This window comes from Branchiostoma belcheri, unplaced genomic scaffold (assembly GCF_001625305.1).
Source record: "Branchiostoma belcheri isolate BF01 breed outbred unplaced genomic scaffold, Haploidv18h27 scaffold39, whole genome shotgun sequence".
Lineage (NCBI taxonomy): Eukaryota > Metazoa > Chordata > Leptocardii > Amphioxiformes > Branchiostomatidae > Branchiostoma > Branchiostoma belcheri.
The window spans coordinates 748,815-775,571 of NW_017804009.1; the positions used below are offsets into that span (position 1 = coordinate 748,815).

The 26,757-nt window shown below is 40.0% G+C and overlaps 1 protein-coding gene across 1 annotated transcript; it reads left to right on the plus strand.

Annotated features, from left to right (window-relative positions):
- The first annotated feature begins 279 nt into the window (after window positions 1–279).
- LOC109476690 (leucine-rich repeat-containing G-protein coupled receptor 5-like) lies at window positions 280–26,757 on the plus strand. Its single transcript, XM_019777696.1, has 7 exons — window positions 280–304; window positions 740–896; window positions 7,220–7,288; window positions 23,198–23,269; window positions 25,542–25,613; window positions 26,040–26,111; window positions 26,685–26,757. The coding sequence occupies exons 1-7, from the start codon at window positions 280–282 to the stop codon at window positions 26,755–26,757; spliced, it is 540 nt and encodes a 179-aa protein (XP_019633255.1).

The window sequence follows — 26,757 nt, forward strand, 5'->3', positions numbered from 1 at the left end:
TAGTGCGCGCGGGCGAATATAAAAATTCCAGCCCCAAAAATGCGACTAAACCACAGGAATACAAAGCTCTGAGTTTGCAGTAGCACATAGCGACATATACGACAAGCCTGCAGATGCTGGCCTTTTGTTGCATTTATGAGTCGGCACTGTACGTACTATGTACTGAGATCTTGAGTTCCGTATGTACTGAATTCTTGAGTACGTTGGCAGCCCGGGTGCTTCTAGCTCCGTAGTTACCGCTGGCTCCCTACTGTCGCTAGCTACCATGGACTACGGAGGATGGCACCCAGGCCAGAACCTCTGAGTAGGAGTTTTTTATTTATTTTTTTTAGCCGAAAATCAATGCGCGCGCGGATGTCATCCATAAAATTAAATCAGTGTGGCCTTAGCCGCCTAACCCAGAGTCACTGACGTTCATAGATCATTTCTTAACGATCAGTCCTGTTCTACTTCCCCCGCAGCTCCCATACACGTAGTCTTACGTAACGTTACCGCAGATCGGCGCCGTCACTGAGCGGTTTGACTCCGCCCACTACCCTGGTTCCTTCTACAGTAGTATATCCTGGTTCGCCAATCAGTCTACTCTAGTACTAGACCGGTGAGACGAGGTGTCTCACATACTTGTTGAGCTCTCCGGCAGCTCACCACGTATTCTAGCACTGTAGCATAATGTGCCATCCAGGCTTGCACAACAAGCTTACACGCATTTCTCAAGTATTTCAAGCGGTGTTCCTCCTAGCTGTGGTCGGGGCCGGAGCGCTGGAGTGCCCGGGACACGGGTGCCGATGCTCCCGCCCGCCTTTCGAGTCGGGTCTGACCGTTAACTGCAGCAACCTGAACTCGGAACGCGTACAACACGATGTCGTGCGCCTTCTGCCCAGGAACACCAAGATATTGTAAGTTGTATTTTATGTTGTTTGTTGGGTGGCAAAGTGGTCCTGTGGTTAGGTTTAGGTTTAGTTTTTTTTCTTATTCCAACATTTATCACAAGCATGGTGACTTACATTTATGCCGCTACCAACTAGTCTCTACCAGACTAACTACGCTGGCTATATATATATATATATATGACAATATTTGCCAGGGGAGTTTGGCCGCCTTGTAGGTTTGACTGGCCGCGCAGGGAAAGAAACTACCTCCCCGCGGCTGGACTCCCTTGGCCAATTTTACTCTCTTTTTTTGCCGAATTCTACGATCAGTATTCCCGTAGAAAGGCCTGGTGGAGGCTAGCTACCAACGCAGACGAACGTATGAGGGGACAACAGACATACTCGTTTTCACATGAGTAAAGTGCCTTTCCCAGAGGCACAAGGTCGGTGGCATGGCAGGATTCGAAGTCGGGACCTCTTGGTTCCAAACCGAACGCTCTATCGTTAGAGAGCCACACATTGAGCTCGTTAAAATTGCACCGCACTTAATGAAAACTCCCTATCCGGTGTGACAGGTCACCTGGTCAATCCTTAAAAAAAGGGGGTAAATCTTGATAGTTCTTGTACTGGGTATATGCAGGTTAGTGCAGGTAAAATTGGAGCTGTGCAGGTATTTCTGATGTCTACCTGCACCTAACCTGCCCTGGTCCATGTACTGGGTATATGCAGGTTAGTGCAGGTAAAATTGGAGATGTGCAGGTATTTCTGATGTCTACCTGTACCTAACCTGTACTGGTCCATGTACTGGGTGTATGCAGGTTAGTGCAGGTAAAATTGGAGCTGTGCATGTATTTCTGATGTCTACATGCAACTAACCTGCACTGGTCCATTTATACAAATGTAGCTGTGTGTGGATTATTTTATTAAGCGTCGTCGCAGAATGAGGTCGCTAGTGCTGGCCTCCTAACACGGGTGGCTCCTTCATGTAGCTTCTTTGATCATCGTGCGTTTAGAAAATTAGAAAAACAATCGGATGTTCACATCAATGCACCTGCTAATCTCTAAGTAGATTCGGTGGGGCAAGGGGACTTTATGAGGGTCTGCATGGGGAGTAGTGATTACGAATTACGCAAAATTTTCGCCACCAATTACGAATTACGTTTAAGTCTCAGAGCTGATTACGACTTTTTACGCTTTGCACTTAATGTTCTATTTCGAATTACGTTGGTTTGGGGGTGACTGCCTACGGATTGCGGAAGACTAAAAAGGCCTGATTACGCCTTACGAAAAAGGGCATGCAGGCCCCCCTTTATGTTGGCCGTCTGTATCCAACGTGGGGCGAACGTTGGATACAGGCCGCCAATGGATCCAGGCGGCCAACATTAAGTCCCCTTGGCCTTGCCCCACTGGATCTGCTTGGAGATTAGCACCTGTCTCTGTTTCTGAGAACGCCTGAGAACGCTGAAAGCTTCTTTCCCAGAACAACATCACTATGGAATAAGCTACCTCGTGATTGTTTCCCTCATGAGTATAACCTTAAACTCTTCAAGTCTAAGGTCAACAAACATCTGTCCTCACTGGCTGTACTGTAACCCAAAACATTTTGAGTCGCTCCCATGAGCCTTGTTTTGTGGTGAACTATGAAGTAAAAAAATGCCTACAACGGTGTAGCATGCTGCAGTTCTCATCAACACGTGCCTGGACATGTGTGTGAATAAGTTATCATGTAGTAAATGAAACCACACAAGGCCCTTTTCCTACTAGGATAAAATTGCCCACTTCATCTCGCGAAGTGGCCTGGGTCTTTGCTGAGCCGGATCAAACTGGATCATTTGTGGAGTCGTGTGGCGTAACGGTAGACTGTTCGGCTCAGAACCTAGAGGTCCCGGGTTCGAACCCTGCCATGCCAAAGATCTTGTGTCCTAGAGAAAGGCACTTTACACGACTTTCCTGACTTGACTCTGTGTTGGTGGCGGCATAGAAAATAAGGCCACACTAAAGGCCATTAATTTTATGGATGACATCCTCTTAAGACCCCCAAACTAGTGCGCGCGGGCGAATAAAAAAATTCCAGCCAAAAATAAAAATGCTACTAAACCACAGGAATACAAAGCTGGTATTGTGAATTCGCGACAGTACTTAGCGACGTATACGACAAGCCGGCACTAACTGGCTTTTTGCAGCATTTATGAATCGGTACTGTACATATGTACTGAGTTCTTGAGTCGTGGAGCTTCGAATTCGAAAGCCTGGGTGCCCGGCTCCGTTTTGTCGCTGACTTCCATGGACTACCCAGGCCTAGAGCCAGGCCAGAGCCTCGGTGGAGGTGATCTTTTTTTTTTGAGGGCGACAGGCAAAAATTAATGCGCGCGCGGATGTCATCCATAAAATTAAGTCGGTGTGGCCTACGTTTAAAACCTTGAGCGTGCCATCACCATGTCTTGTGATTACATGTCGGAATATATATCAACGGGATCGTTCCCTTAGAAATCGTGCTATCATCGTTCTGGAGTGACACCACCACTCGACGAAACATTAAAGACTTTGCACCAGAGGCAATATATGAAAGAATGTACAACCCCACCCTCAACAGGGAAGGGGGGCTACGGGTTGATCTTTCCGGCACTTGATTTTTGGCACTCCCAGTCCCGAGGACAGACAACACTTAAGCTCCTGTTCTGTATAACAGGAGCTTTCTGTCTAATTTGCATATCTTGTCTTGAATTGTCTGACTTTTGTTCCTTTTTCGACTTCCAAAATTTGTCTTCACTTTATTTGCATATCAATCAATAGGTTGTGCTTATAAACCTGCATTTCTCCTCTGGTCTCTCAGTCACTAACGAAAGCTAGTGGATACCAGTTGCTTGAGTAACTGCTTTTTGGCGTACTTTGCACCATATTTCATCTCTAAATGTGTATTAGAATACATACGGATATAAAGCACATAAGTGGTTTCATTTCAACTCTCAGATGCTGTAGTGGTGAACATTTTAATAGTGGAGCGATTTGATTAAAAAAATATATCAGATTTTTGTGTAGGCGGGCTAAGATAAATACAAAATACATCAGATTTCTGTGTAGGCGGGCTAAGTCTTTCAGAGATTTATCTTTCCTATTTTCCGTGAACTAAGACGTGCGTAATTTAGCACAGTTCTTTAGCTGTCAGATGCATATGGTGCCAAGTTTCGGTCCTCTCAATCCATGGCGGGACCTTTAATGAACAGTCCCTGGTGCCTTGTAGCTTTCATATGGTACCGTGTTCACACCTGAGTTTGCCTTAACATAAGGCAACACAAATTTAATTTTACGGATGACATCCATGCGCGCATTGAATTCGCCTGTTCACATAAAAATCACCTCCTCCGAGGCTCTGGCCTGGGTGCCATCCTCCGTAGTCCATGGTCTAGCGACAGTAGGGAGCCGGCGGTAACTACGGAGGATGGCACCCAGGCTGCGAAGCTCCACGGAACTCTAGAACTCAGTACAGTGCCGATTCATAAAGCCAGCTTGTACTACTGCAAATTCACAAGACCAGCTTTGTATTCCTGTGGTCTAGCACGCGCGCACTAGTTTGCGGGTCTTCAGGAAATAAAATCAAATAACTAACGGTCAGTGTGGCCTAATATAAAGAGAAACTCTTTGAAGCGCAGGAATAAAAAAAATGTTATTATAGATGCGACCTATATGGAGACATATATAATTATATAAATTCTCTTTCCCTAGAGTCGGTCCGAAAAAATCTTTATTGAATTGTACGTACTGTACGTACGTACGCCGCCGCGCATGTCTATGAAGCTGGTGCGCCAAATTGTCGGGCAAAATTAGGGATTTCTAAAACAGCAAGTTACGCAAGATTCCGTTGTGGTTTAAGAATATGGTTTTAAACTAGAAACACCAACATTTGCTCGGGAGCGAATGCAGTATATTTCACTCAATCCCCATCCAAAATACGCTGTTCCGCCAAATTGTCAGGCGAAATTAGGGATTTATAGAATAAAATAAGAATGACCAGGTTTGTGGATATTCTCCAGTTGACTAGAGACTTTCATACGCAAGGTTGCGTTAAATTTTGGAAAAATTGTTTTAAGCTAGAAAGGCAAATGGGAGAAACATGGAGAAACATGAGGAAAACAATATATTTCATCCATACCATGGCATGGAGTGAAAATAAGAATTGTTCATTTAATGAATATTCACAGTTAACTACATCTGTGCATGACGTCAGTTACTATGGAGACCGAGTGAGAATGAGAAACACGAGGAAACAATATATTTCATCCATACCATACCAGGAAATATAAAAATTGTTCATTTAATGACTTCCAACAGTTAACTACTCAGTGTATACTTATACGTCGGTCTATGACGTAGGTTACTTTGGAGACCGGGTGTATGATGTCAAGCGGAGACGGTGATATCTTTGGAGTGCGCTAGGGAAGTAGACTTACGTTTCACACAGGCAATTTGGCTCTAATACAGGTGGCTTTACGTAGGTTCTATTACAAGATTGTTCTTATTTTTATTTTATTCACATGGATTTTTGAGCATTGGATAGGAAGCACTTGTTGTGCTTATGTAAATCCGCTGCTCATAAAACAAAATACAAATGTAAACATAAAGATGCCATAAAGTATGGCATTAACATAAAATGAAAGTGGCTGGCGCACCAATACCTAGCATAACATTATTGAGATTGGTCAAATCTTCCAGAGTGGTGGATATAGTTAAACACAATATCAAAGATACGGCAGTTGGTAGGGTATGGGAGGGAGGGGCTACCTGTAAGAAGTAAAGTACATAATGTGGCGTCAATGAAGATTGCTCTTCTTCGCTGGAGTGTATGTGTACCTGGGTATATTAAATCAATGTGTTAGTTTTATTCCAACATTTACCACAAGACATGGTGACGTTTTCTTCAACTTATTTTATGATACCACCAACGCAGAAAACAAACGCATGAACGGATAACAGACATACTCATTTTCACCTGGGTTGAGTGGGGAAAATCGTGTAAAGTGCCTTTTCAAAGGAAACAAGCTCGGTGGCATGGCAGGATTCGAACTCGGGACCTCTTGGTTCCGAACCGAACGCTCTATCGTTACATCACACGAAATTGTGATTTTGCTAGGAAACTGAAACTGTACCACATGACAGGCCTTACTCGAAGGAGTGGTCGTCCACCTGTAGGTTTTACTATAGGACAGACTAGAATAGATTTAATGATGATATGACATTAAGATAAAAGAAATAACAATAATTTTGCAAACCATGATTTCATTCAAAATTTACACATAAAGAACTGGAATCTTCAATTTCCTAGCTAACCAACAATCGTACTGTTGTAACTTAAAACTTTCCTGCATTTTCAATGTTCTTCTATTTTTGTTATCCCCATCAAAAGTTGTATCAGCCTATCAATTTTCATCAAAAAACGTTGATATTTAATTTTCTGCCCGTCCCCCTTGAAAATGTGCCTTTTTTCGCTTGTTCTATTCAAGTGTTACACCTTTACGGGCCCGTAGAAAAAAGTGATACCACAATTTGAGCATAAAAATCATACTGGGTGATGTGGTAAAGGCCCCTCTACCACAAAATAAGGTCAAACCTTTTCTGTGAAGTGGGTGCCACGAAATCACATTCTAGGCCTCTTTTAGATATTGGATCCTGTACTATATATAGGTTCGACAGACCTAGGTAAGACCATGATTGCGTTCAGAATGCACACATACCAAACTGGAATCTTTCATTCTGTAGCTATTAAAATTTCCCGCATTCCCAATGTTCTTATAATACATACAAGGTTCGTGAGACCTAAGCAATCAACACACGTTGTCTCCAAGGGATCTTGCTGTGCGCCCTGATTTCTCAGTAGTAAGTAACTGTCAGTTAGCCCATGTTGATTTGATTGTACGGATGACATCCGCGCGCGCATGAATTTTCGCCCGTTTCCATACAAAAAAAGGTTTCCACTGTAAATCGTACAAAGCAGCTACAAAATGAGCAAATATATGCCGTAAATTGTAAAAGAAATATTAGAAAACGATAATGTCATAGAATGCCAAAATCAATTCCAAAGGAAAAGAGGAAAATGTGAAGAATGAAAACGAAGAGTCTATTATTCGCTATACCATACTCTGTGTGTTTAGTCATTTGTTCAACCTTCATGACCTCGTAGATTTGATAATGAAAGCAATTTTTTTGCCAAACATTTTCTATTTGCATCAGTTTTGGGGTTCCCAAAGAATGTCATCCATAATCAAATCAACATGCCCTTAAATTCTGCATGAAGCTGTGAAGGAACCTTCTGTTGTTTTTATCCGGTTGTAACGTCTTTTCTGTCTCCACGGCAGGTTTCTGGAGCGAGACAAGCTGGAGAGACTTCCCGGTCCCATCGGGTCCCAGCTGGCGTTACACGCTCTGTAAGTACCGTACATTTCTCCTGGACCTCCCCAGCCTCTAAGTGTGGCGATTGTATTACGTCTTACATTCTTTTATTGATACGTTACTCTCACACTTAGATGGTTGGTTGTTATGCTTACCTTCGCAGTAGGAAAACATACATATATATATATATTAATTTACTTCATGGGTCACCACAAAACAAGGCTCATTGGAGCCAATTAAAATGTTTTGGATTACAGAACAGCCAGTGAGGACAGATGTTTGTTGACCTTAATAGACTTGAAAAGTTTAAGGTTATGCTTATAACTTAATCACGAGGTAGCTGATTCCAAAGTGATATTGTTCTTGGAAAGAAGCTTTCAGCGTGGAACTTCCTCCTAAGAGGTGTTGAATGGAGGAAGAAAGGGTGATTTGCTTCGGTGGAAGTGGCAAGACGTGTCCTTGTTGAGAATTTTCGAAGTGGGGGCACTAGCGAATGAAGTTCCACGGAGCATTTGCCGCGGAAGAAGCGATAAAATAACGCAAGGCTTGCAACGTTACGCCTATGTGAGAGTGGTTGTAGGGTGGCGAACAGGTCACTCCCAACAAGATTTTGTAAGCGCTTTTGAACTCGGTTGAGGCAGTTTAGGGAGCTCTGGGCATATTGTTTTGACTTGGACCAGACGTCTGTCACCATGGTAACTGGTGTTTTAGCAGACACCCTGTGGTGTTGGCTTACATTATTATTATTACTTTACTATAGTATTACCTACGCAGGAGGAAACATTTGGTTTTTGCTCAGTTTCTTCTTCTTCTTCCGTTACAAACAAGTAAAGTCAATGACCTGGACCAGACGTCTGTCACCATGGTAACTGGTGCTGTAGCAGAAACAGTGGTGTTGGGTTACATTATTATTACTTTACTATAGTATTACCTACGCAGGAGGAAACATTGTGTTTTTGCTCAGTTTCTTCTTCTTCTTTTTCCGTTCCAAACACGTAAAGTCAATGACCTGGACCGGACGTCTGTCTCCATGGTAACTGGTGTTGTGGCAGACACCCTGTGGTGTTGGGTTACATTATTATTACCTTACTATAGTATTTCCTACGCAGGAGCAAACATTTGGTTTTTGCTCAGTTTCTTCTTCTTCCGTTCCAAACAAGTTAAGTCAATGGCCTGGACCAGACGTCTGTCACCATGGTAACTGTTGTTGTGGCAGAAACCCAGTGGTGTTGGGTTACATTATTATTACCCAATACTATAATATTACCTTAGCAGGAGGAAACATTTAGTTTTTGCTCAGTTTCTTCTTCTTCTTACGTTCCAAACAACTAAAGTCAATGACTTGGACCAGACGTCTGTCTCCATGGTAACTGGTGCTGTGGCAGACACCCTGTGGTGTTGGATTACACAACACGTGTAAATAGATTTCATACTTGTGACAGACGCAAGTGAGCATTTCAACTCATAAACATGTATCATGCAATTTAGGTAATTTCCATACGTACAAGAAACATCACATGGGGAAGGTTATTGACCTGTTGTTACGTGAGCAGAAATGTTTAAGTCCGTGTGTGCGTGCGTGCGTGAGGTTTAGTGGGTGATCAAATGAGGAAATTGGCAGTTTCTAAGGACAGCTTTGATTTGAAGCAGGCATGAACTGACCTTATAGTCTTCAAAACATAGCAGGCGGCTTCAAAGGTAGCAAAAGATCACCTTGTAATCGTTGGATTGAAGCGTTGTTTGCACAACTGAATGAATGGCGACCTAATTTTGTGCACATCAATACCCACTGGATTAAGTACAAAGGAATAGTATATATTATAACGTTATATAACGTTATATTCAGTTCAATTATCTCATTGTTGCACACAACTATATTCTAGCACAAAATGATGTTCATCTTCTATGAAAAATACAGTATCGACGAGTTTTCCGAACGTCATATCTAGCTTTGAAATTATCTATGTAGTCAAGGTTGGTTTAATGTCCTAGCTAACACGTGCGGTTGTAGACGGCCATAACAGTTGAACATTGCATAAACGGTAATAAAATTCTTTAAAATAAAATTGCATAAATCTTAATAAAATCGCTTTACTTAAAATCTAGATGAAGACACGTGGTGTATATTTACTTCTTAGTTACTTATCTTTACCTGGGAGTGTTTTGGTCTGTTTCTTGTTCCTCTTCTTCCTTTTCTTCAAATAAATAAAGTCAATGATCTGGACCAGACGTCTGTCACCATGGTAACTGGTGCTGTAGCAGAGACCCTGTGGTGTTGGGTTACATTTTGTAGCAGGACAGAACTGGACGGACTGCTTCCATATATGTATTCAATGTGTTTCAGTAAACAATAAACAGGGTGCTAGTTTTTTTTTGCGCTAAGACATGTGACGGTTAGACACTATGTATTTGCTTTGCAACGGTTACCTTTCTTGTTGCAACATGAGTTAGTCCACTAGAGCAAGACGACGTAAGTTTATACCTCCGGTATGTGTCAGGTGTAGGGAAACGTGGGAAACAACAAACGCTTGCCGGATATTTCTGCCGGAGAGAGCTACGAATATACAAAGCTATCACGTGTCGAGGTGTGAATGGCAGTTTTAAAACACAACATTGGGCACACGTCAACCATACTTTCAATTTATCTTCAATCAAACCAGCAATGTTTACACTTTTTTTATGTTTTTCGCATCGCTGTTGTTTTTGCTAAGTTTCTTATTCTTTTTTTTTTCTCCAAATAAATCAAGGCATAGATTTTTGTTTAACAACAAACAAACAAACACTAAAGAAAACATAACCAGATTTCCACAGTCACGTGGTGGAGGTATGAGATCACAGAACTCTTGTTCCCATTGCGGAAATGTTTGCGTGCGTGCGTGCGCTTTGATGACTCAGAAAAGTAATTTTCAGATTCTAAGGGCAGCTATGATTTGAAGCAGGCATGCTCTGACCTAGTTTTCTTCAAAACATAACAGGTAGCTACAAAGGTATCAAAAGATTAACCTCCAAGCAGATCCCTTTCGGTGGCAAAAAGACAGTATCAAATTGGCCAGGCAGTATCCATTAGCCAGAGAAGGTCGGCAGCCACCGACGGGGTAGCGACAAAAAACCGGCCATGTATAAAAAGGTAACGATCGTTACCTTTTTATACAACCTCTTCTTGGAGAGTATCAAAAGATATCACTGCGAACTATTATATAAGTTGGACAGACGCTTGGTGTGCACAATGAATGAATGAATGAATGAATGAATGAATGAATGAATGAATGAATGAATGAATGAATGAATGAATGAATGAATGAATGAATGAATGAATGAATGAATGAATGAATGAATGAATGAATAAAGACCTTTATTGTACAAACATATCGAGTACAAAGGAACGGTAACATGTATACACGATCAAGCTAGAACTAGCACTATATCATATCAACTAAATTCGACTTTTCATCGCTTCTCTTTGATTAGATAAATGAGGAGACATATTCAAGGTAGCCTGGGTGCCATCCTATCTGTATACCGGGGCTCCCATAGTTTCTTAAAGAGCGAGTATGGGAGCCCCAGCATATAAATAGGATGGCACCCAGGCTATATTTAAGGGTCAGATGTTTGTCTAACCTCATTAGAAATGTAAATTTCTCTGTAACATTACTTATTACTCCGTGAAGGAGGTCAGGACCTCCGGACGGAGTGTTGTGAACGGCTGATTTTTCATGTTCGCAGTCAAAACACTGGGTTCTCTTTGTGTAATCGGCACGCAATTTTATACGCCGTCTGCGGGCATGCCCGTGTTGATGCACGAATGTGTATTTTTGCCGTTGCTGCTTTCGCGGTCAATGTAATATTGCAGACGCACCCCTACAATTACGAGGCGAATTGGAATGGTCCAGAAAAACGCGTTGTTTGGAATAGCAGTGGGGGGGGGTGGAACTTTATGCAGATACGGGGTGGTTTTGATAAGTGGTTCCAGATGTTTTTGCCCATGCTTAAGAGATGCCAAGTTTTTTGGAAGATGTTCGCAGCCAAAACGCATTCTTCCGTACGTCGCATTTCTGTGTAATTTCGCATGTGGTGTGGCATTATGTCCGGGATGATGCACGTCTTTTTATTTTTACCGTAACTGTTTTGATATTGAAGTAAATGCATATTTTAAAAACATCCCTACTTTTACAATCCTGTGGAATAGGCCGTAGGTTTAGGCAGTTGTCTGGTAGCAGAGGTTCTCTAAGCAGATATCCCGGGTATCTGACCGGCGGTAGTGACACTCGCTGCAACTGTTGCTGGAATTTGGTCTGTTCCAGTCGCGCTTAATAAGTAACAGGCACGGTAAGACGGTGGGGCTGTCTTTGTTACTAGTGACACGACCATGATAGTCCGATCTTTATGTGAATGCAATGATTGTGTGTGTGTAATTAAAATGAACTTCGAACTTGAAGCACAGTATCTTTACACGCCCTGGGAGCAGTAATGGATTTAGGTCTTTTTATGTTTTATGCTTGTGACGCGCCCTCATTGTATTAACCGTTGCCTAATCATAATGTCTGCACAGTAGGTCTAGCCTGGTATCCAGTCTGATCGTGATTGGGGGTATTGGGGTGTTCAGGCAGGTTGTGTCTTCGGGGGCTCTAAGAGCTTCCCCCGCCCAGTGCAACAGACCGTCCCGGTAGGAGTGTTACGCTAATCAGAGACAGTATGCTTAGGGATTTGGTTTCCCCCAACACGATAGGAGGGCTAATTAATCTCTCGTGAAATACACACCGGGAAACCTATGTGAGGCGGGCGGGCCAGAGCTCTTACGGCCCCGAGCTCTTACGGCCCCGACCACGATCAGACTGGATACCAGGTTACAGTAGGTCTGGCGTTGACGCTTGTTTTTGTTGAAATATATAAAACTTCACGGAGGATTGTCACCTATGGCTTCTTGTTAGATATTGTTTCAAGATGAGTTTGACTAGAGCCAGACACTGTAAGTTCATGTATACCTCCGGTACGTGTCAGGTTTAGGGAAATATGGAGGGAAACGCCTGTTTGTATATGCATGCCGGAAGAAACTCTGAATATGCATGGCCATCGAATGTCGAGATGTGAGGGCAGTTTCAAAACACAACATCGGACACGCGAAAACAATACTTTCTATACTATATTTAAATAATTTACTTGTTTATTTGTTTATTTGAATTCACCACAAGATATACAAGTGGAAGGGAGGACAAAACAGGTGCATAGACACCTTTTTTCAAGTTGTCCTCCCAAGCATACAGAATATAAAAACAGATTACATTATTAAATTGCAGTAATGACCAACATACTTGATAATCTATCTTGAATCAAGCGAGCTATTTTCATAGTATTACTATTGGTTTCCTTTTTCTTTATTGAAATTACAGCAAAACAATACAGCCCTTCGATTGTGAAACATATCTGTTCTTACCTTCACCATTACTAAGTAGCGAAGAGACGTCGAATTCACTTAGTAGTGGCTACTTGATAATGTGTAACGTTATCTACATACTATTCTTTTGTTGCGACCTGTACTTCGTGTGCACAATAAATGTCCTCATTCAATCAATCAATTAATGGTTTATTTTGGGGACTCAAAACAACCATACAGTGGCAGCTTTTCAGCTGAATTATAGTATGGCATTACAAAGAGAGAATATATATTTACACTTAATCTATACTATTAATACTTAATCAATACAACTTAAAATGCGTTACGTTAGGCCTGCACATACACACATATTAAAACTATTTCGCTAATTTGTTAAAACATATAAATACAACAATCAGGTAGATGGGCAACGCCTGTACGTGTCATGTCTCATTAAGTAGATCAACCAGGAAAGGCAGTGTAGTCTTGCGATACCTCTCAGTTCTACATTTGAACTGTGTTACATTATGTTTTGATCTAAGATTCCTGCCATGCAGGCTTACACGGTTCGGGGGCAGCCATGTCGAAAAAGTTGAAGAACTCAGTAGTGAAGTAGCAAACTTGTAACATAGCTCATGTCGTCTCTTGCTAAGAGATACGAGTGACAGTTGATTCAATGCTGTACTGTAGCTAACAAAGTTTTGACCAAGAATTTTGCGACAAACTCTCTTTTGTACACTTTCTATCATTACCTCCGGGGGAGGAGACATCCTTCCGCGGAAGGGTTTTGTGAGAGATTTAGATTTTCATGTTCGCAGCTGTTTCGTTTGGGTGGACGGATTCTTTTGAGACTCGGTATATGTTTTGCTTTTGGGCTGCAGATGATGCAGTTTTTTTTTGTTTTTATTGTATTTGTGTTTTCGGGCGTGAAAATGGTGCCTTTTGGTGGCCCCAAAACACCCCTTTGAGCATGAAAGTGGTCGCGACCGTTGACCTTTGGCGTGTTTAAGCTATTCTCGGTCTGGTCCAAGAATATGACCCCTCACACAGAGGGGTGTCCGGTCTCGATAAATTCTTTGTTTAAAACCCTATATAAAAATATACAATAAAAAGCCCGGGGGTATAAAATCTCAGATTTTAGTCAGATCTTATATTAATGAGTGTATTCTCATTAGTCAGCAACGCTGATGATTTTACGATTTTTTTCTAGACACTTGTCCTTCAACTGCCTGACGAACCTGACACAAGTGGTGTCCGTTCTTCCCAAGGCGTCCTACTCCACGCTGATCTCTCTGTGAGTAAAAACACCACATCAATATCGTCTGTTTTAGTGTCGTCGGGTGGTGTAGTGGTTAGAGCAATCGACTGTGAACCGGGACACCCGGGTTCGATTCCGAGTCGTACCCGGGACATGTCTGGACATGCGCCCCGACGTTGTGCCCTTGGAAAAGGCACTTTACACGACTTTCCCCACTCCACCCAGGTGTGAATGGGTACCTAACTTCGGTTGGGAAAAGTCGTATTGAGGTCACCTTGTGGCGCCGAATGGCAGCCGCACACACCCTTGCGACAGTTCCACAGAAATAATTGTGGAACAAATATGTGTATCATTTGTATTATTTGATCGTTGTAATTGTTGTGATTTGTATTGATTATTATGTGATACCCTGCATCAATTCAGCCGTATAAAGGCTGCGACTGCATGGGTACTGTTTGGACAATAAAAACCATTTATTATTATAATATATTATTATTTAGCGACCAGGCAGTGTACGTAGTGTGTTCTTGAACATTTATGAAGTTTCATATTTCAGTGTTGGGGGCAAGCGTCACTTCACAAAATTCTTATTTAAGCACATCATGAAGCATACGTAAAGGTACAGGTAATGGAAGAAACTAAACCTTTACGCATTGTTTAACATGTGCTTAGGCCACAGCAAGTGAATTTTATGAATGGCATCCTCCGTAGACTCCAAATCTAATGCGAGCGGGCGAAAAAAAACAAGGCGGGCCGAAAAAAACAAGGTTCCTACATTTTCAAATTTTTACTCAATCATTGTACAAATGGTTTTGATTCAGTGGGAACATCACATATACACAGCCAGCATCACATATCACTGCATCAAAGTAAAAAACAAAACATTAAATCAGAGCCTTTTCTTGTCTCCTCTCTTCATAGTTATCTGTCATCCACCTTCCGGCATGGCAACAGACATCTTTGCCCATTTTCGGCATAATGACCACTGTCACAGGGCAACAAAATTTCTTGTTTTTTTTTTTCAAAATCGGGCGAAAATCAATGCGCGCGCTGATGTCATCCATAGAAATTACTTGTTGTGGCCTTAAAGAATGGACTTTGTGTAATGCGTGGTGACGTCCTTCACACGTGCATGTACTTGTGCATGAAAGGGTCGGTGATCATTGTCTCATTTCTTGAAGGCACGTGGACCACAACTGTCTGAAGGCGATCCAGTCTGGCTGTTTTGCGGGACTGAGCAGTCTGGTGTCCTTGTAAGTCACTCAAATGTTCTAGAATAATGTTTAGCGTTTACACCTGTTGATAGTGATAGATTCTATATGCAAATACATGTATATAGCGATACATGTAAAAACCTTGATTGCTATTCATTGCTGATTTTAAAAAAGCATTCGACAAACTAAGATGGGATTTTATGTTTAAATGTTTAGAATTCTTCAATTTTGGTCCTCAATTAATAACGTGGGTTAAGGCCATTTATGAAAAAACACAAAATCCTGTTATCAATAATGGTTATATCTCAATCCCTCGCCAACTTTGCAAGATGCATACTATATGCATGCGTCCCCGTGTTTGAATACTCTCTCAACGTACATAGAGGTGTAATCAGTGGCCGACAATCTAGGTCATCTTACAACCTGAACACTCGTAGTAGTACAGGCCGCTACTGAGACAGTTCCCTACCTTTCGTGATCCGCCTGCTTAATATGTAACACTTACACTTGTGCTAGACTTCAGATATATACTAAGGCCACACCAATTTAATTTCTTGGTTAACGGATTCGCCCGCTTCATTTTTTTCTGATTTGCAAAAATAAAAATTCAGAATCAACTGCAAAATGCTCATATTTTGCCCCGAACAGTTAAAACAGTCCTTTCTTCCTAGCTGTTACAGTTATTCCATCTTTCAATGCAATGGTATCATTAAAAGTTCAAAATTCATTGTTTAAATTTTGAACCAGCCTGGTGTGTTGACTTCATGGCTCCTATTGTACCATTTTGGTTCATAATAGGATGCCTAGGCCTGTTTTATTTTTTTTCGCCCTCCCGCTCCATTACTTTTCTAGAAAAAATCCGTTAGCCAAGAAATCGATGTGGCCTAATGGCTATAATTTAACAGCAACGATGTCAGTATGCACTAGGAAACGATTGAGAATTTTACATTATTATTACATATGCATTTTTGATGAGCTTATATTTACATATTTTATGTAATATTATATACGTACTAAAATTGCGTTTTACGTTGTTCTAAGACGCGATTTTGATTTGATGTACCTATAAATGTCCCTCGTTGGGACACTGTCTTTTAACCAAATAAACCATTGATCAAATCAAATCAAATCAAATCAACATCAACGTTCCAGACGTGCCGAAGTGCTTCGGGCACGTCTGAATTGCATTGACATTTTACAATCATCAATATACAAACATCATTACAATACGTAGATTAAAAACTTCATCAGCATTTAAAAATCATCATCATTAAGAATGGGTAGATTAAAATAGTAACAATTTCATAGTTGTATAATAACTATATATATATATATATATATATATATATATATATATATATATATATGTATATATATATATATATATATAGAGAGAGAGAGAGAGAGAGATCCAATACACATTAACAAGTCTTTTACGGCTCTCACGATGAAGGAGTTTTTGTGTCTGTCCGATCTGGAAGTTTATACTGGTTGATGTTCTTTCTAAGATTGTACGCCGTGTTCTCTCTTGGTGGGATAAAGTCATTGCAGGGGTTGGTGGGGTCTTGTAGAATCCGTTTTAGTTCTCTCAGTGATGCCTCAACATTTTTCATCCATGTAAGAAAGAACCCATGTTAACCTCACATGGATAAAACGCGGGCGTTTTGCTCCCATTCCTTCCCATGACAAATCAGGACTGTAAAATCATTATCTTCGGCAGTATTGAATGATGATAGGACCAAAGCTAGTGGCCAAAATTTAATGTAGTAAAACGGGGTTCAATCGGAGACACTGCGATTGGAATGGGATTTGTTTCCTTTCATTGAAATTTCAAAGCAACCACGGATATTGGATGGTCCTAAAAATAAATCAGTGCAACGCTTTTTAACTGATTTGATGAAAATGCGGAATACAACAAAGACTTTTGAATTGGCACATATACCTCCATACGGAATACCAAATATGGTTTCCAGAAGACTGATAAAAAAGGATTAGGCGTTGATTTTGGCTTGTTCCCAGAAAAAATCCAATAAATTACGCTTCTTGTAACTATGACCAAAGAGTTGAGAAGATGTGATTACAGGAAAGAAACTGGACAGGACGACAACTGCTGTTTCACTGATTACCTTCGCCAAGAAGGTTATGTTTTCAGTAGCGTTTGTCCGTCTGTTTGTTTTTCTGTCTGTCTGTTTGTCTGTTTGTCTGTGAACAGCATAACTCAAGAAGCCTAGTATGCATTGTCATGAAACTTGGTAGGTGGGTAGGTCTTGAAGAGACCTAGAAATGGTTAGATTTTGGGCCCCCTGGCGGCTTTTATTGGTACTGCAGCAGAACTTCCGGTTTTGATATCTCGCGATCTGGACATGCTAGGGTCACGAATTTTGATTGCGGTAGATAGCTCTTGGGGTAGGGAAGAAGTGACATGAGTTTGGACCCTCTAGCGGCTTGTTCTGGAACTGCAGGAGCATTTGTTAAAAAATTTTCGAAGGACGATAACTCAAGAACCTGTTAACGGATTGTCGTGATTTTGGTATGTAGGTAGCTGAAGTGATGCTTGACATAATCAGATGGCAATTATGCAAATCAGGAGTTAATTTGCATAATTAATGAGGAAATTCTATAAATCTGCTTTGTTCGATAATAAGACTATGAAACACTAGTGACATGTAATTGAGAACAAAAAAAAAACATCTGAGGATATAGATTATGTAAATAAAGACCTAATTTGCATAATTAATGACATTTTTATAATTTCATAGTTGTAACTTTCATACTTGCCACACTTGGAAGTTAAGTGAAGGCGAACATCAATAAAGATAATTTATTCAAATCATGACCTCATTTGCATAATTAATGAGAAAGTGTTATAATAGCTTTTTTTGTTAAGATAAGACTGTCATTGGGTGGAGAATATGATCAACTGATAGAATCCATGGAAATGAGGTTCTTATTTGCAAAATCGATTAAAATTGTATAATTCGTCAGCCGCCAGGGTAAACATCATTTGGCGAAGGTATGAGATCGCGGAACTCTTGTTCATTACTGTTTTCATGACGAATAAAATACTTTTGTTGCTTGTTACACTGTGTTCTCTTATTCAATTCGTATCCTAACATTTGCCGTCGTTTAGTATATTTCAAATCTAGACATCTTTTTTTTCTTCGGCCCTTCCTGTTCTTTTTCGCGATCTCCCATTAGATCTAGGGTCTCCAGAGGACGCCATCAATAAAGATTACTTGATGTGGCCTTAGAAAGGATTACTCATATTGGAAGTCACGACTCCATTTAGGAAGGGAGTGGGAGATGGCATTAACTAACATACTGTTTATTCACACATATTCACAGCTACATTTTCCTACCAAAACCCACTCTCCAAGCAGAGTTTTAGCTTATTTTGGCATATTTTTAGGCTCTTTTATCGGGTTTCTAGTTTGCACTGGAACACCCAACCCAAATTCCAATGCAAAAAAGAAACCCCGAAAAAAGAAGCCTAAAAACACGCCAAAAATAAGCCAAAACCCAAACCTCTGCTTGGAGAGTAATCAAAACCAGCTTTGACTGCCCAAAACATATTAACCTGAAAGATATATAAATGTAACATGAGGAATATAAAAACTAAGGTTTTCGTAAAAAAAATTACGCATATTCATGCAAAAGTAAGTGCAATTGCAAATATGCATTCACAGTGAAAAACACTTACAACATTATACTATACTATCAAAAAAAATTCCCAGAAGTAGTGCACACGCAAGTCATTTCGCTTAAAGGCAGAATTTAAATTTTAATGCATATGGATTGCTTAAAACCGGCGATTTAATATCATTGGGAACTACTTCGACATTTAGTATGCAGCTAAAGACTTCAGATGAGCACCTACTTTGGTAGTTAGGCCACACCGACTTCTTTTTATGGATGACATCCTCTGAATACCCCCAAACTAGTGCGCGCGGGTGAATAAAAAAAATCCGGCCAAAAATAAAAATGCTACTAAACCACAGGAATACAAAGCTGGTATCCTGAATTTGCGGTAGTACAATGCGAGGTATACGACAAGCCGGCACATGCTGGCCTTTTGCGGAATTTATGAATCGGCACCGTACGTATGTACTGAATTCTTGAGTCTGGGAGTGATAACTACCATAGACTACCCAGGACTAGAGCCAGGCCAGAGCCTCGGAGGACGTGATTTTTTTTTAGAACAGGTGAAAATCAATGCGCGCGTGGATGTCATCCATAAAACTAAGACAGTGTGGCCTTAGAGGACAAGAGGACAATTTATTCCAAAGCTGTATGTACAGATCTCTTTGATTCATCACGATTTATTTTTATTTTCTCTTCAAGGCACCTGAACAATAACTCCATAGCTGAGCTTCACGATGGGAGTTTTTCCGGCCTCGAGAGGAGTTTGGAGATTATGTAAGTTATCTAATACATTAATACAATTGACTTACTGTACACGTAGGCACTTAACCATGGTTAGTACCTATGGTTACATACGCAGATAAAGTAGTTTCATGACGTAAGCAATCTTGACGCACGCCAACTAAGGCCAAATCAATTTAATTTCTTGGTTAACGGATTTTTCTAGAAAAATAATGGAGTGGGCGGGCGAGAAAATTACAAAAAGTCCTGCTGTGCGCAACATATGTCGCGCGGCACATACAGTACCATCTATATAACACCCTGTATAGGTACGATTTGGGGGTATATCTCGTGCTACGCTTCACACCGCAGCGAAACGCAACGAATGCGGAAGTAACTATGCCACTGCAGGGCAAAAAAAATGGGGGGCTATGATCTAATTAAGACATGAAATTATTGAAAAATATTGTGCCAGGAATGCCAGCAGGACAAGGGCTAATATGGCCCAAAATGGTGCGATAGGAGCCATGAAGTCAACACATCAGGCTGGTTAAAAATTTAAACAATGAATTTTGAACTTTTAATGATACCACTGCATTAAAAGGTGGAATAACTGTAACAACTAGGAAGAAAAGGACTACTTTCAACTGTTCAGGGCAAAATATGAGCATTTTACAGTTGATTCTGGATTTTATTTCTTTTACAAATCAGAAATGAAGCTGGCGAATCCGTTAAACAAGAAACTAAATTAGTGTGGCCTAAAAAGATACAATAAACCAGATGAATGCATGAAACAGGCTCAAATACATGTATGTCATAAGTAGACATTGCATATGTTACCAATTGCAAAAAAAATCGAATTTTAAAGGCTCATAACTTCTCATATATAACATATTGAGACAAATCTAACATTTTTGCAATCCTTGGTTCCTGTTTTATCAGTCCATGAAGTTACATCGTAAAACATTCATATGTATATTTGTTTATTTTCCCCCAACTTCCATTGCATTGAAAAGAACGTGGTCCATATGGGGCCAAAGCTCAGATAGCAAGGTCAAAACTGCGACTCTGCAACGGCTATCATGTCAAAATATATTCCACAGACACCATATTTTTCAAAAATCCTGATGAGAATTTGCCACCTCAGGTGGTACCAATATGTGAAATTTATTAGGTTCTGGCTTATGGACTACATAACAAAATGTATTCCACGAGAACCCTACTTTTCACATTGAGAAGCTGGCTAGCTCAGATGGTATCAGTAGATCACTTGGCCCATGGACTATATACACCTACATTTCACTTCGGTAAAACTCGCACTGTATGTTCGCAGAACAGATGGCAGATTGCATAACAACCACTGAGTACCTTTTAATCTAATTGCCACACGTATAAGCCGAAAGGAATTCATGGAGCTTGCACAGCAGGCTCAATGTCTTACGTACGGAATCGTATCATATATCCAACCATTAAAAGTTACATAACTGGAGACATACATTTATGCTATAACAAACATCAGAATTCAGCCCTGTATATGTCAAGGCTGCGAGATATGTTGTTGATATGTTGATACAAATAAACCAATAAATAAATAAATAAATACAAAGTTTATAGCACCGTGGAATCATTGACGTTTCCTAATCGTGACGTTTGGGAAAATGTATGTTTTGATGACTAGAATTTTTGTCGATGAAGGTCTCAGTCACTGACGAGAGGCTGCAACATGCCTGAAACTGTGTATGACAGTTTTCAAAGCCTATCCAGTTGCTTGAGTAACAATTTCCCTGTGTATGTTTGGTACAAATTCATCTACAAAATGTACATCACTCCGTAGGTATACAAGTAGGTCCCAGATAGTCTATGGCCACAATTCAACAACTGAAGTTAACATGTTGTTTTCCAGTGAGCTCGCCCACAACAACATACAAAACATCACAGCCAAGACATTTCGCCAACTCCGGCATCTACAGGATCTGTGAGTATTATTGTGGCAATCCCTTTCATTCAATTCTGTATCCATACACATGCAAAGTTAATTTTTATTTTTATTTATTTTTCGTCATTTTTACCCAGGGTTGTCCACTCACTAGTGTTAAAAAATACTCATCTGCAGTCTGCATTTTGCAGAGAAATTTCCAATGTTGCAGTAACAAAACAATTTGCACTTTTGCAGACTGAAAATCAGAGTAGGAGTTCAATTGTCATTATGATATTGTTTAGGAGCTTTTGTGCTTACTACTGACTATTTTCAAATTGCATGTAAATTGTTTGCCAACATGCAATTTTGTATGGGTTTTAGTCAGGGCTTAAAAGTGTCTAATACTTTGTAGAAAGTGTGTCCAAATTGCAGAACAATATTGTGACATCCTGCAATACCGTAGAACATTAAAAGAGTTTTTTGACCACTGCAGTCTTTAAAATAGTGCAAAAGACGTCCGTAAATAATTTCATCAGGTTGATAATCGACTGAATAGCAAAGTTCTTTCTATCACAACCATTTATTTTTCAAGCCGACGTTTCGATGACCTTCTGTCATCTTCATCAGGGCAATTCTGACTGGTTTACTGTGCACTGACACTAGATATTACATGCTTAAGTGCACTATGAACTATGTAACACCTTTAGTGCACTATGCATCATGTAACATCTAGTGTCAGTGCACAGTAAACCAGTCAGAATTGCCCTGATGAAGATGACAGGTCATCGAAACGTCGGCTTGAAAAATAAATGGTTGTGATAGAAAAAACTTTGCTATTCAGTGCAAAAGACGGTTCCACTTTCACTTTAAACATTAAAGATGTACTCGCGGCAGTTTCAAGGATTCATTCACACTGTCAAGGACGTATCATTTGTGTCCTAGGATACAAATCCTGGAAAAACGCCTAGATCTATTTGACTCTCAGCAAGTGGGCCTCTAACTCTCTCTATCATGTAATTGCCAATTTGGTTTGTACCACCAGGAATCTACCAGATAACCACGTTCCAATTACGGTTCTCAGCGGTAACAAGGGATCTTTTTACGTGTAATTTACTGACTTATTTCATCTTAGAGACACATGGGTAGCCACTAGAGCTTCATAAGCTGATTTCCAAAGAGGCACATGAAACAACTGATGCTTAATGTGTATTTTACTATATTCATAACCGAGAAACTGAAAATTTAGCCGAACTTTTTGTAAGTAATATTGTTCAATGTGGTTGATTATTGATATAACACAATGACGTTTATTGTATTATTATTACATTATTATTATCATATGTCAAATGTTAATAAGATAAGTTTTTGATAGTAGTTAAACGTGTATGCAAAAATGATATAATGCTGTATTTTATGTAAAGAATCCAGGAAGAATACTGCTTCACATTAGCACATTTCAGCATTTCATACTTTGGGAATTTAAAACTGCAGAAACAAGCCCCAAGATGAGTCCTTTATTTTATGGGTGGTACCCTAGAAGTCAACCTAGGGCCCTTTCAGTAACCATTTTCCGTCAGAATTTTGGGAATTTTCCATGACAGCCAATATACATTGGGAAAGTGTGGTTTCAACTCACTATGTAGATAAATGGCTAGAATCTTCGCTGTGAAAAATCGGGTTTCCAAGCCCTAAAAACTGCACTGGATGCCTATAAAGGTGAGGGTTGACTAGTATTGGTAATTTTTTACATGGCAATGGCAGGTATTTGGTTTCATTCGTGGTTAGCAGGTATATCGTTTGTTAACATGTCTTTCATTCCAGGAAGCTGGGTGGTAACCAGATCGAGTACATCTCACGTGGAGCCTTCCGGTCTCAGCAGGCACTGGTGTCACTGTAAGTAAAGTAGGCCGTGTTGATTGGATTAGTACACAAAATGTAAATTCTATGGATGACATCCTCCGCAGACTCCAAATCTAAATGCAATAGGGTGATAAAAAAAAGGTGGGCCAAAAAACAAGATTCCTACATTTTCAAATTTTGACATCATAAACCTTGTTAAACAAGAAATGATACCTTTACTGTGCTAAGTTTACTGCCAACTGTTACAACATCCATTTGTCACTATAAATATTGTACAAAAGTTGATTCAGTGGGAATATCACACACAAAAGGAATGATATACATTACTGCATCAAAGTAAAAGACAAAACAATAAACCAGAGTCTTGTCTTCTCTCTTCATATCTATCTTCCATCCGCGTTTTGGCATGGCAACAGACATCTTTGCCCATTTTCGGCATGTTGACGACTATCAGAGGGCAACAAAACATCTTGTTTGTTTGTTTGTTTTAATCTGGCGAAAATTAATGCGCGCTGATGTCATCCGTAAAATTACATGCCATGGCCTTGTGTAGATGCCATCCGCCAGCGAATGAATTTTCGTCCGTTGCCTAGAAAAGAAGAAGTTGTCGACCAAAAATAAATCGTGCAAAGCAGCTGCAAAATGAGATGATGTACTCCGTACAAATTCCACAAAAAAAATGGAAAACGACACTAATTTTCGAAATCAATTTCAAAGGAAAAGAAGAAAAGGTGAAGACATAAAAATGAAGAGTCTATTATTTGCAATACCATACTCTGTGTGTTTAGTCATTTGTTCAACCTTCATGACCACGTAGATTTCATTATGATGGCAACTTTGTTGCCAAATGTTTTTTTTTATTCCCACGTTCGCGGGTTTTAAGGTTCCCAGAGAATATCATCTATATAGTCACATCAACATGGTGGCCTTATACTCAATATACTAGTAGTTCTTTGAAAATATAAAGTCTTCACATGTTTCACAACTGGTTTGTACGATCAAAGAAGGGGGTACACCATGCTGTTAACTACTGACGTCAGGGGGCTTTTGAATCTCACCACAGTATATCAGGTATTTTCGCGATACCTTACTTATATCTGGATTGGTGCCAGAGGCTGCACTCTTTGAAGTTACAACCGAAACACCCACACCAAAAGATGTGAACAGTATTTCTTTGTTATTCAGCACTTGGTTTGCCTTACATCTAGATCTAACACTTCAGATACTAGCGACATCTATAATTGTCCTACGTCATTTTTTGTTACTCCAAAGTATTATCTTACATGTGTTAGGGGACAAAATGAGTGGGGTGACGCTTTTTGCACGCACGTTGAGGCGGCAAACCGTCTGATATTTAATTGCTAGCTAGCGGTAAAATCGTCAGTCGGGTGTTTTGGCTTTTGTGCTCTGTATCTGTATCTGTGTAGCCGGTAGAACCGCCTTTCGGCGTAAAAAGCAGCTTCGCAGGCACACTGCGCGGTGGCAGCTGGCTACATTTACACCGAATGACTTGCTACAGCTACCTATCTCTAAACATTGTTTAAAGCTATTTAATGTTAATGCCGGCCCCTACTGTACTTGGTGGTAGCGAGTTCCACTATGCGGTAGTATATATTAGTTTTGTAAATATTAAATTGTATTATAATAGTAAATATTAGTTTTTCAACACCTCAATCCTTGGTTGATAACTCGGCACTCCGATATTGTCAAGGACACCGGTATACCTACGCCCTCATCACACTACTTTGATCGGGATCTGTAGTTTAAATCAAGGTTTTCACGCAGTTATTAAGTCCCTAGAACAGCCTTTGATTTGTTCCCTTTACTCAAACCGATATTGTAAACACAAAACAGTTTATATCTGACTAAATTTTTTAACTGCCTCCAAAAATCATTTAATTTCACATATTCATCTGTATTTTTTGTATTTTGGAACACCAACTTGCTCTCTTGTTATTTGCTATTGGTTGTATTTGTCTTTGTCAGTGGTGAGACTAAAATAAACAATTTACTAGAGTTGTCCACCACCGTACTTTATAAAATAAAAATAAAAATGGCAGGCGGATACGTAGGGAACATCAATAGACAATGAAATAGACATTATCAGAGTGAACTATGCATATTTTGTACAATTGTGTATTCCCTGAAACTGCGTAATTCAGCCTTTTTACATTGTATTATTACTGCAATGTTTTTTTTTAATTTTATGTGAATTTGCAAATAATAATATATATTCTGCTTCACACAATGCGCTATACTGTTGACTTGTTTGACTGCACTGTTACATGTTTTCTTTCCCGTATAGTGACCTGTCAAACAACAACTTGAGAACTCTACCGGATATGGCGTTCCAGGGCCTTGCTTCTGTTTACGACATGTAAGTATTTTTATTATTGTTTAGTTAGTAAAAATCGTTTGGAAAAGGACATTATTACTAATTATTGTTTCTTTTACGACATTTAAGTATTTTTATTATTGTATAATCATTGATAAAAAAACGGTTTGGAAAAGAAAATAATTGCGAATTGCTGCTCCTATTTGTGACGAGTAAGTACTTGTATTGTTCTATAATTATTGATTTTTAAAAAATCGTTTGGAAAAAGGAAATTATTCCGATTTATTGCTTCTATTTATAACGTGTAAGTAATTTAATTGTTGTACAATTATTAATTAAAAACGTTTAAAAAGGAAATTTTATGTAATCATGCAGTGACATTTAGAATATTCGCCATCATTTTCTATGTATCATTTAAGCATCGTTTCCATGTGAAAATAACCTGTGTATGTTTTTTTTTTCTTGCAGTGCTTTAGATCGTAACCGTTTCCAGTACATCCCTATCAACAGTCTGACGTATCTGACATCTATGAGACGCCTGTAAGTTGTTTTTTTTTGTACTCCAATCTTGTAGCTGGTACAGAAAAATATAACTGTTGTGTTTTATGCATCAAACCCTGGAGAGTGCTAGACTGGACTCGCGTCATGACTTTGTGAGCTGGTAATGCAAAGCCAAAAAGGTTAATGTTTTCCACAGCGGTTGTATTTATTTCTGTGGTACGTTATTATGATGCTATGTTATACATATTGGACCACGACTGTGTGATAAGATTGGGAAACCTTTTTCCTCTTTGACTTTTATTCCTGACTGTGTAGTAATTGTGATCATAATAACCCTCTTATTCTGCAAAAAAAAACAAGTTTACGGGCCTCTAACCTTTTCCTTCGGCAGACAGAAGCACTTCGCCCGCCGACCTAAATTACCGCTGCGGTGCAGTATTTGGCCCTGCAGGGCCAGACAAATTCTCCCCGGGCTAGACTCCCCCGTGGCGGTAATTTAGACAGGCGGGCGAAGGGCTCTTGGCTGCCGAAGGGAACGGCTGGCGGCCCGAAACGAGTTTGGCTTCCAGGGTAACGTGCCATCGTACATTCTCACTTTTCTCTCTCACACAGGGATCTGGACTACAACCGCATCTCCAGCGTTCACAACAACCTGTCCAAACTCAAAACTATCAACTTTCTGTAA